Raw genomic sequence first — 12,500 nt, forward strand, 5'->3', positions numbered from 1 at the left:
ATGACCTGCTGACCTGATGACCTGCTGACCTGATGACCTGATGACCTGCTGACCTGATGACCTGATGACCTGATGACCTGCTGACCTGATGACCTGCTGACGTGATGACCTGATGACCTGATGACCTGATGACCTGCTGACCTGATGACCTGATGACCTGCTGACCTGATGACCTGATGACCTGCTGACCTGATGACCTGCTGACCTGATGACCTGCTGACCTGATGACCTGATGACCTGCTGACCTGATGACCTGATGACCTGCTGACCTGATGACCTGATGACCTGCTGACCTGATGACCTGCTGACCTGATGACCTGCTGACCTGATGACCTGCTGACCTGCTGACCTGATGACCTGATGACCTGCTGACCTGTCAGAGTTAAGCAACTGCACAGAAACACACCAAATTCAGCAGCTCGTCTACAGGTTGAGCTTTTCAAAGTCAAGCTAGCATAGCACACCGAGTCGCTATCCTAGAGTTTCCCCCCCCTGGTCCTCTGCCCCCCTGGTCCCCCCCCTGGTCCTCTGCCCCCCTGGTCCTCTGCCCCCCTGGTCCTCTGCCCCCCTGGTCCCCCCCCCTGGTACTCTGCCCCCCTGGTCCTCTGCCCCCTGGTCCAAAGCCTCCTGGTCCTCAGCCCCCTGGTCCTCTGCCCCCCTGGTCCTCTGCCCGCCTGGTCCCCCCCTGGTACTCTGCCCCCTGGTCCTCTGCCCCCCTGGTCGTCTGCCCCCCTGGTCCCCTGCCCCCTGGGCCAAAGCCCCCTTGTCCTCTGCCCCCCTGGGCCCCTGCCCCCCTGGTCCAAAGCCTCCTGGTCCTCTGCCCCCCTGGTCCTCTGCCCCCCTGGTCCCCCCCCCCTGGTACTCTGCCCCCTGGTCCTCCGCCCCCCCGGTCCCCCCCCCCTGGTCCTCCGCCCCCCTGGTCCTCTGCCCCCTGGTCCAAAGCCTCCTGGTCCTCAGCCCCCCTGGTCCTCTGCCCCCCTGGTCCTCTCCCCCCCTGCCCCCCCCCCCCGGTACTCTGCCCCCCCGGTCCTCCGCCCCCCTGGTCCTCTGCCCCCCTGGTCCTCTGCCCCCCTGGTCCTCTGCCCCCCTGCTCTGCTTGTTCTAGATGAGCCTCTGCTCCAGAACCGCTGATCCAAATGACCATCAGGTGCCTGTTGGTCGCCCAGAGATTCAGTCCAGGTGTTTCCCTTCTGAAACATCTGCAGGACGGGGGAGGAGCTCTGCGCTAACCTGTTAAATAAACCTGAGCTGTCAGTTACATTCTGGTGCCGGTCCGTGGGCCCGGTGTTCGGGTTCTGGTGAAACGTTGTGGTACTGACCGGACCCGCTCCTTTGGGTCGCCGAAGGACTCTCTGAGTTTGGAGAAGTCTGGGTAGAAGTGCAGCGACGGAGAGACGACCTCCAGGAGGCCGGACTGGATCTCAGCCGGGAAACTGGGAGGAGAGACACAAACAGAACCGGAACCGGTCGGCAGGGAGGCAGGAAGTTCTGGGTCCGTTACGACACGCGGCGGTACTCACAGGCGCTTCAGGCTGTCGGCTACAGCGCTGGCGTACTGCTGGTCGGCCTGAGGGACAGAGAGACAGAGGTCAAAGGTTACAGCATAGATTGACACCTGACCTCTCAGCACCAATATGACTCATCGCCATGGCAACAAGGACTGAACCTCTAAACTGCCGCAAACACGACTTAGTGTATGAATGAGAATCAGACCATCAGAACCGGTCCCCTGAGGTTCTGACCCGTTCCCCTGAGGTTCTGACCCGGTCCGAGGTTCTGACCCGTTCCCCTGAGGTTCTGACCCGGTCTGAGGTTCTGACCCGGTCTGAGGTTCTGACCCGTTCCCCTGAGGTTCTGACCCGGTCTGAGGTTCTGACCCGTTCCCCGGTGGTTCTGACCCGGTCTGGGGTTCTGACCCGGTCCGAGCTCCTGCCTTCTCTTTGCGGGTTTGCAGGTGTGTCTCTGGTCTCTCCCAGTGTTCTGGTCCGGTTTGAACCGAACCGGGTCGGCGCTGCGTCTGTTTGCATCGTTTTCTCGGGTTCTTATCGTTTCTTTGATCTTTGTTTGGTGATTATTGGAAGTTTTCCAGGCCGTTTTTGAACCTGATTTTGTTGAATATTTATTTTTCTGCCTTTAGTTTTGATCGTCGTTGAGATTTAATCTCTGAAGATTTTCTGTTATGAAGTGTTGAGCTCTCCAGCTAACGCTAACAGCTGATGTCATGCTGACAGCTGATGTCATGCTAACAGCTGATGTCACGCTAACAGCTGATGTCACGGTAACAGCTGATGTCATGCTGACAGCTGATGTCACGCTAACAGCTGATGTCACGCTAACAGCTGATGTCACGGTAACAGCTGATGTCATGCTGACAGCTGATGTCACGCTAACAGCTGATGTCACGGTAACAGCTGATGTCACGCTAACAGCTGATGTCATGCTAACAGCTGATGTCATGCTAACAGCTGATGTCACGCTAACAGCTGATGTCACACTAACAGCTCATGTCACGCTAACAACTGGTGTCACGCTAACAGCTCATGTCACGCTAACAGCTGATGTCATGCTAACAGCTGATGTCACGCTAACAGCTGATGTCACGCTAACAGCTGATGTCACGCTAACAGCTGATGTCACGCTAACAGCTGATGTCACGCTAACAGCTGATGTCACGCTAACAGCTGATGTCACGCTAACAGCTGATGTCACGCTAACAGCTGATGTCACGCTAACAGCTGATGTCATGCTAACAGCTGATGTCACGCTAACAGCTGATGTCACGCTAACAGCTGATGTCACGCTAACAGCTGATGTCATGCTGACAGCTGATGTCACGCTAACAGCTGATGTCATGCTAACAGCTGATGTCACGCTAACAGCTGATGTCACGGTAACAGCTGATGTCACGCTAACAGCTGATGTCATGCTAACAGCTGATGTCATGCTAACAGCTGATGTCACGCTAACAGCTGATGTCACACTAACAGCTGATGTCATGCTAACAGCTCATGTCACGCTAACAGCTCATGTCACGCTAACAACTGGTGTCACGCTAACAGCTGATGTCACGCTAACAGCTGATGTCATGCTAACAGCTGATGTCACGCTAACAGCTGATGTCACGCTAACAGCTGATGTCATGCTAACAGCTGATGTCACGCTAACAGCTGATGTCATGCTAACAGCTCATGACACGCTAACAGCTCATGTCACACTAACAACTGGTGTCACGCTAACAGCTGATGTCACGCTAACAGCTGATGTCACGCTACCAGCTGATGTCACGCTACCAGCTGATGTCACGCTAAAAGCTGATGTCACGCTAACAGCTGATGTCACGCTAACAGCTGATGTCACGCTACCAGCTGATGTCACGCTAACAGTTGATGTCATGCTAACAGCTGATGTCACGCTAACAGCTGATATCACGCTAAAAGCTGATGTCATGCTAACAGCTGATGTCACGCTACCAGCTGATGTCACGCTAACAACTAATGTCACGCTAACAGCTGATGTCACGCTAACAGCTGATGTCACGCTAACAGCTGATGTCACGCTAACAGCTGATGTCACGCTAACAGCTGATGTCACGCTAACAGCTGATGTCATGCTAACAGCTGGTATCACGCTAAAAGCTGATGTCACGCTAACAGCTGATGTCACGCTACCAGCTGATGTCACGCTAACAGCTGATGTCACGCTAACAGCTGATGTCACGCTAACAGCTGATGTCATGCTAACAGCTGATGTCACGCTAACATCTGATGTCACGCTAACAGCTGATGTCACGCTAACAGCTCATGTCACGCTAACAGCTGATGCCTCCTCTCCGGTTTGCCTCAATTTGCACGTGTTTTACTTCCAGCTGGTTTTTTGGTTTCTTCTCAGTTTATTTCTGTTTCAGATTTTTTTTTTGTGTCTGATTTTGTTGTAAATTTCTGTCCTTCTTTCCAAATGAACTCCTTCAGTTCACCATCTCTGTTGCTGTTTTACTTTTTGACAGGTGTGACTCGTAACCGTGGCAACATGGTATTATTTTTACAACTGGCATTTCTCAATATCTGAACTTTGATCCCAAATCGCAGAAGATTTAAAAATTAGACTTCATGAAAGCAGAGAGAGAGAAAGGATCTTATCCCCGACTCCAACGTCTTTCTAATCGTACACAGATGGAAATTTAAAGAGGAAAAGCAAAAGCAAAGGAGGTGGATTAGCAGAGCTAGCTATCATCTCTGTTATTTGGATAACAAACTGTTAGCATCAAACTGTCACACAGCAACAGTCTTTAGTCAGAGGCCTCTTCAGATTCACGGCTGCACTGACTGCTACTGGAGCTCTTCCTCTCCACAGCCTTGTCATCCACAGTAACTCCTTTAAGAGACTCCGATGATCTTAGTTGCAACATTTAATTTTGGGGTAACGTGTTTTTGAGTTGAATGTTTGTCTTTCTGTATTTTTCTCATCTCTTTTTTCCATATTTTGGTCATTTTGCCGTCACTCCTCTTCTGATCTACGTTCATCTGTTCCTGTCAGGCTGACTGTTCCTCGCTGCTTCCTGTGGATTTATCCTGGTTTTTCCTCCTTCATCGGTTTGTCGTCTCGCTGCGTCTCCTGGTGGTGACATTATGTCTGGTTCTGCTTGTGTCGCGTCGTGATGGTCCGACTCTCTGCAGCTGTTTTGGTCCTGCACACATGTGGCGAACTGAGATCATCTCGTTTCCCAGCCTGAAAACACATCGACCCCTCATTCACACCCAAACACGCACATCCTGATCCCTCAGTGATGTCACAGCTCAGCCTCCCATCCTGGCCAATCGCAGCTCGGGCTGAGCTCCTTTGTTTAATGGCAAAGGTCGCGTTGCGGTCACATGCGAGTTTCCAGCAGTGGAGCGGGGTTGCGGTTTGGTTCGGCGTCCTGGTGGTGCCAGCCGGGTGGAGCTTAGCTCGCCATGTTAACGAGGAACAGACGGAGTCAGAAATCACCAAACTGTTCAGCTTCTGCTCTGAAAACGCTTCTCGGCTTTCGGTGAAAACATTCCCTCGCTTGAGCAGAAAACTGTAAACTGTTCTCCATCAGCCGTTTTCCAGGGTGGAGCGATTTCTGGGGCACCAATGAGAAAGTGATGGAGGGTTTAAGGAGGTTTTCCATGAAATGGGAGCTCCGGAAAATAAAAACAACATTAAAACAGAAAAACACGCAAACATAGACAGAAAAGCAATGAAACAGTCTGCAGAGGAAACATCATGTCTAATATTAACCCTCTGACGTCAAAACTAAAGAAACAAAGAGAAACTGAAGAACTTTAAAGCAAAAAGCTAATTATGAAAAACATCTATTTCTCTTCTTATACAGGAAAAGATATGCTAATGAGTACCAGGGTCAATTTTCAACAGTTACTGACTTAAATATAAAAGAAAAGTTACATAAAGGTTCATTTTGTTTCATTTCAGGGGTTGAGATAAGAAACTAAACAAAAACATGGAGAAGATTTAGCAGCTTCTGGAGCTCAACATATATAATAAAAACGTTTAATATTCTAATAAAACCAGACAGAAAAAACCCCAGGAAAAGTACTGCGCTCTAAAAAATAATTTCCCATCCATCCATCCATCCATCCATCCATCCATCCATCCATCCATCCATCCATCCATCCATCCATCCATCCATCCATCCATCCATCCATCCATCCATCCATCCATCCATCCATCCATCCATCCATCCATCCTTTGTCCCTTAGTGATGAAATGATGTAAAATTCAGAAGGGTGAATTCTGAGGTTGGCCTAAAATCAGAAAAAAACAATAAAAACAAAACCTGTAGGTTCTGTGATACGTGTATAAATATTAACAAATAAAAGCACAACAACTGCTTCTGTCTGTGTTTACATAAACATAGACATTTATGTAAACAAAAACAAATTTTTATGTAAACATAAACACAATTCAATATAAAATATATTTATATTGTATTTTATACAACATAAAATATATTTATATTCTATAAATACATTTTATTACCATATATTTATAAAAAGTATATGTTAATAAAATGGATTTATTCTTATTTATATTTTCTTTTTTTCAATTATTCAACACATTATATAATTAAATTAACAAATAAAGGAAGAAAATGTGATTTTCTTCCTTTATAATGGAATCGGTTAATATTCAGTATTTCAGTTGTTTTAGTGAAATAAAACAGAATCTGGGTTGAACTCACATTTAGAGAAGAATCAGACATTGTGAACCATGAACACGAGTCCGAGTGCAACCAGAATCAGCAGTGATTTAAATTATAAAATTGGTCCAAACAACAACTGAAAACTGAACATGAGACTGAAAGAAGTAAAATTCAGCTCAGTTTATTTGTAGAGAGAAACTAAGACGGGAAGGAAGTGAGGTGAAATCACTGAAACCTTCCGTCTTCCCAGATCTGGGAAAACTCTCAACTTAGTTTTTACAGCAGATCAGAACAGGTCCAGACGCAGAAACATCTGGATGAGTGACGGAAACATCCAGCAGATCCAGAAGAAACTGCAGCTTCCCTACTAAACTAAAGGCTCAGAACGATGAACCAGAATCACAACATGGCTGCTTCCTTCGCCTGCAGCAGCTGGAAGCTGCATGAAGCAGAGTCAGTGACATTATCACTCTGCATGTGTGTGCGTGTGTGTGTGTGTGTGTGTGTGTGTGTGTGTGTGTGTGTGTGTGTGCGTGCGTGCGTGCGTGCGTGCGTGCGTGCGTGCGTGTGTGTGTGTGTTTAATTGACCATCAGGATGAAAGTGTATTGATGCGTGTGTTTCTTCACATTATTTGTAAAGGCCACTGGTTTAGCTAATGAGCACACACACGCGTACGCACACAAATTCCTGTATTTGTCAGTTTCTGAGAACCACCAATATACCCACTTTATAAGGCCCCTCTTTGCAGACATGGTCTTAAATAGGGTAGAAATACAAGAACACACAGACACACATTGTAGTGTTTCTCTTTGTCACATTAACATCCATTTATATCCCAGAGGCTCTCAGTGGCCTTATCACCATTTTCAGCATTTATGAGGCAGTTTGTGGTATTTTAATCTGAAAGCACCAGTGGAGGTAAACAGGAAGGGCATGAAAATAACAACTTCCTGCTGTTCAGATCTTCTTTCTGAAGCTTTCTCCCTGACAGATCAGCCATGAATAATAAACTCTGCAGCTTCACTTTTCAGTGATTAGACACAGATTCAGCAGCTTTCAGGGTTTCCTCCATATTTTAGTCCAAACAGAAGCTGAAGCTTCCTGCCAGGCCTCACATGTGAACAGGAGTGGAAATCCCTCCATCGATCCGACAACAAGACCAAAGCTACAGAAGATCTGCTGCTGCCTCACCAGGGAGTCCAAACTTATTGACATGTGGGCCAAAATCTGAGTCTGAAGTTCTCACAGGCTAAAATAATTAAAAATAAAACATAAGTCAAGCAAATTAAGTCCCCCAATTTTATAGAAAAGTGATGATATCAACCCAAGACTTGAACATGATTTAGCACATATGCTAAATTAAAAGAAAGATAGGTAGTGTTTCACATTCACTTGGACTTGATTAAAAAAATTTATTCTCAGTTATAAAAACAGGATTAAGGTTGGTTCTTTCTAAACACTTAAACCGATTTAAAGAAGCTAGTTTGTGTTGCACACTTAATGATTAGTCAGTATGGTTTTTCGCAGGTTTTTTTATTTTGAGGAACGCTGTTAAGAACAAGAGCGACAGTGAGCGCCTCCGCTGACCAGCCATTACTGTGCTAAATTGCTTGGCTCACTGAGGCAGGAGTGCTGCTCACCGTACTCTATGTGCCCACTGGTGGCGAACCGTTGTAACTGCAGTACAGCGCATCTCAGCAAGAGAAGTGCAGCTTAAGAGCACAGTCAACATAAGAAAAACAGAAGTAAGTAAACAAAGAAAAGGGAGGGGGTGTAATTATTTCTAATGTCCATTCTGTCACACTTGGGTGCAGCAAACTTGGTTCTACTTATTATAAAAGGTTGGTCATAAAAAGATGAATGCACTGAAAAACAAAATCTTTATATAAGTACATTTGAAATAAGACAAAGCTAACTTAAAGTAACTTTTTAGCAAGATACCTGTTTGAGGATTCAAGATTCAAAATTACTTTATTGATCCCTACAGGAAAATTATTTTGTCCAAACAGCACGCAAAAAATAAAAATATAAACATAGTACAAAACACAATGAAAGCAAATACTGGAAGTATTAAATGTGCACTATAAGAGGAGTGGTTAATAATTTTTGAATATTGATAAAAAGTTATGCGATGGAGTGGTGACCTGTCCAGGTGACCCCGCCTCTCAAAGCTGACAGCTGGAGGCACCAGCACCAACCCGACCCCAATGGGACCAGGCTGGATGAAAATGGATGATAAAAGTTCGAGTTCCACTTATAAAAAGACATTTTTCTCATGCCATTAAAGCAAAAAAAATCTTAAAACTTTTTGTCAATATTAAAGACTTATTGACATAAAACAAGCTTATCAGAAATACTTGGTAGGATTTTGTGTTTTGCAGTGTTGGAGTGCATCTTTACTCACTGTAAAGAGAAGATCTTTGATCAGTAAATGCATCAAAGACACTCATGTCCATGGACAGCAGAGGACTTTGTCAGAGTTGTTGTCTCTGGCCAGTTCTGGACTGGTCTGAACTGGACACCTGGAGCAGCGATCTCCAGTTTTCTGCCTGCTTTAGCTGCCAGCCGGGTTCTGCTTTAGCCAAATGCTGAGCTTAAATGTCTGAGCATAAATAAAACTCCGCCTAGTCGGAGCATCCATGTTTCTCTACAACATGGCTGACACACACACATGCACATGTTTGCGTGGCTATCTTTGTGGGGACTTTCCATTGACGTCCATTCATTTCTACAGTCTAAACCTTACCCTTATCCTAATCCTAACCAAAGCTCATTTCCCGCCTTAGTCCTACATCTGACCCCTGACGCAAAAACAGCATTTCCCCCTGTGGGGCCCAGGCTTCAGTCCCCACAAGGAGCAGAGGGTCCCCACAACGTAGTATGTGTCAGGAACATGGTCCCCATAAGTTATTACAAGCAAACGCGCACACACACACACACAAACACACACTGACCTCTGCGATGAGGACGACGATGATGCAGTCGTCCTTCTCTGCCGGGCTGAGCTCCGACATCAGAGAGCTGAGCGTGTCCGTCAGGTAGGAGTGGACCTCCCTCTTCACACTTGGGACGCCCATCACTATGGAGACTGGAGACACAGGAACCATCAGCAGCTGGGAACAGAGTGGTCTGGAATAGACTGAACTGGTCTGAACTGGACTGAGCTGGTCTGAATAGGTACTATGAACAAAGATGTATACTACTTCACTCATTTGAATGAAACAATATTCCTAGCAGGGTTGGACCATGGTTATTGATGAAGTGAACTTTTGGTTTTTGAAATTGTAATTTTTTTCCACCACTATCTGTCATTTGTAATTGATTTCTTAGAAAAGAAAGCAAAATAATATATATTAAAATTAAATATTAGAAAAAATCTGATATTTTGTTTTTAAACCATGTGGCCCAGCCCTAATTCCTAGTTTCTATTGTAAGATATTCATGAGGATGAGCAGTACCCCAGAGAACATAAAAAAGTTTAAGTGATTAAATAAAAAATCTGCATAATGTGCCAATTTTTATCTGACTAATTGATTGTCAAAAAAATAAATTCCTAAAATAGTTGTCAGTTGCTGCCCAACATTAGAGTCCAAACTCGGGGAAAGGGCTACTGGGAGATAATATTGGTACTGTAACAGAACTATGAACACATTAGCTTTGACCATAAGGTTCTCATAATCCACAGCGTCCTCAGAACCATGAATTATTCCAGCTGTCCTCGTGAATACTGGTAGACAAGAACACCAGAACCATAAAACATGGCTTCTGTTCTGTTTAGATTGACCTTAATTTAATTCAATGTGCAACTGGAAAAACACTGAGTGCACTCTGTTTTGGTCTTTAATGGTTTTACATGAAAATCAGATTTATTTGACTCCGTCTTTTACATACACACACACGCACACGCACACACACACACGCACACACACACACACACACACACACATGCACACACGCACACACACACACACACTGATAAGCATTTATAGTAATCTTCCACAGTATCTCTTCCTGGTTCTTATCTCTGCCCTGCACTGAATTATCAAACACTTCCAGGGCAACAAACCACTATCGCTCCATCATAAATACATTTCACTACAGTTAGCTGTGCACATGCTCACGCACACACACACACACACACACACACACACACACACACACACGCACACAGACACACACACAGTGACACACACACAGACACGCTCACACACACACACACACACTTATCCATGCACACATACTTAGTTTTATAAATGTGTTTGTTTTCTCTGGTTTTATCTGTGTTTACATCCATATGAAGCAGTAGGAAATGGTTTACTAGGCAGAAAAAATCACTTCATGAATAAATGAGACTCCACACACACACACACACACACACACACACACACACACACACACACACACACACACACACAGTGACGTTCCTCAGCCGTCTGTATTTTACCCTCCAGGGCCCTCCAGTCACAGGGGTCTCAGTGGGTAGTGTGTCCCCAGGCGGAGGTCTGTCCCCGTGCTGCCGGTGCAGCCAGGACTCAGGTCTGTGTGTGTGTGTGTGTGTGTGTGTGTGTGTGTGTGTGTGTGTGTGTGTGTGTGTGTGTGATTCATGATGTTTTGTCTTATTTCTTCCTGTATTTAACCTCCTCCTGCAGCGTCACCCTGGAGCCAGTAGCTCATCTCGTCCAGGTTTCTCCTGCTGAACATTTTCTCTCTGCTGAGTTTAATTCGTGAGGCGGCGTCATAAAAATCAGGCCTGAGCGGCGCGCCGGCGGCCAGCTGAGGGCCAGGCCTGGTTTTTAACAGTAAACGTCATCGCAGCCCGCTGTCAGAAACCATCAAGCATCCCTCATAATGTTTCTTTTTCCAACACAATATTCCAGATCCCAATCCAATAAAGCACACAGGATCTGCTGCAGGCACAGAAACACAAGTTTTAACCATCAGAAGGGAATAAACTGACCGGTCTGCTGCACCTCCACTGGAGGAAAACAGGAATAAGGTCTGGTCTTATCTGTCCTCTGTTATGCTTTTATTTCATTATTTTTTATTTAATCAAGATTCATTTTTATTTCACCCTCATTTAAACCTGATTTCAACCTAACTTCCTCCTGGCATTATTCTGATTTTATCCAGAGCTTTTTATTAATTTTCTCTTGGTTTCATTCTGCTTTTTATTCCAATTTTAATAAAAGCAGAATTATATATAATCATATAATTATATATGATTATATATAATTATGATTATATATAATCATAATCATATATTATCATAATTATATATAATCATATAATTATATATGATTATATATAATTATATGATTATATATAATCATAATTATATGATTATATATAATCATAATTATATATTTAATATAATTATGATATTAAATATCATAATATTTAATATCATAAATATGATATTATGATATCATAATATTTTATGATATTTTAATATCATAAATATCATAATATTTATGATATTAAAATATCATAAAATATTATGATATTTATGATATTAAAATATCATAATATTTATGATATTTATGATATCATATCATAAATATTATGATATTTTAATATCATAAAATATTATGATATTTTAATATCATAAAATATTATGATATTTTAATAGTTGTGTATCAGAAAGTTTATAATTCTGATTTTATTAGATATTTTTAATCAAAGTTTATTTTAATTTTATCTTGATTGAAGCTTGACTTTGCCCTGATTGCATCCTGGTATTATTCTAAGTTTATACAGACTTTTTATTAGTTTTCTGATGTTATCTGCTTTTGCTGTAGTTATTCTAATTCCATCCTTACCATAAAGCCTCGCACCAGCTGTGACGTACGGTGGTGGAGGTATGGTGATATGGCCTTGGTTTGCATGTTGCCGTCATTGACTGAACAAATATCTGAAACCCAATAGCAGATCTAACAGCAGGAGGAGTTTCCCTCCCTGGTTCTGGTTCTGTTCCAGGTCCAGCAGCCGTGTGTCTTACCGCCGGTGCGTCCCTGGCCCAGGTGAATGGCAGGCTGCAGGCTGTCCTCGCGGCTCAGCAGGTGAGGAAGATGATGGAAGATGGAGGGAAGCTGCAGGACGTTTTTACTGCTGCTCACGTTCCACAGCTTCAGCCGCGTTTCCTCTGAGGAACCAGAACCAGTCAGACCCGACGAACCAGAACCAAACACACACATTTTACTTCTTCCTTCCTTCTCTTTCTTTCTCTTTTCATTCTTTCTTTCTTTCTTTCTTTCTTTCTTTCTTTCTTTCTTTCTTTCTTTCTTTCTTGTCGGTTCTCAACCAGTCATTAAACATTAA

At 44.2% G+C, this 12,500-nt stretch overlaps 1 protein-coding gene across 2 annotated transcripts in view; it reads right to left on the reverse strand.

The window, feature by feature from the left end:
• The window catches only part of mgat4b (alpha-1,3-mannosyl-glycoprotein 4-beta-N-acetylglucosaminyltransferase B), a 56,946-nt gene that overhangs the window by 15,392 nt on the left and 29,054 nt on the right, over nt 1-12,500 (reverse strand). For both annotated transcript variants that reach the window (XR_014089501.1, XM_081611956.1), the window contains exons 3-6: nt 12,181-12,324; nt 9,137-9,270; nt 1,521-1,567; nt 1,320-1,433 (exon numbers count right to left, since the gene is read on the reverse strand). Coding sequence is in view for 1 of the 2 variants with exons in the window: in XM_081611956.1 (XP_081468082.1) it covers nt 1,320-1,433; nt 1,521-1,567; nt 9,137-9,270; nt 12,181-12,324 (439 nt within the window). In the remaining variant the exon portion in view is untranslated. The remainder of the gene's footprint in view (nt 1-1,319; nt 1,434-1,520; nt 1,568-9,136; nt 9,271-12,180; nt 12,325-12,500) is intronic.

This window comes from Poecilia reticulata, chromosome 10 (genome assembly GCF_904066995.2).
Source record: "Poecilia reticulata chromosome 10, P_reticulata-male-v2, whole genome shotgun sequence".
Taxonomy (NCBI): Eukaryota; Metazoa; Chordata; class Actinopteri; order Cyprinodontiformes; family Poeciliidae; genus Poecilia; species Poecilia reticulata.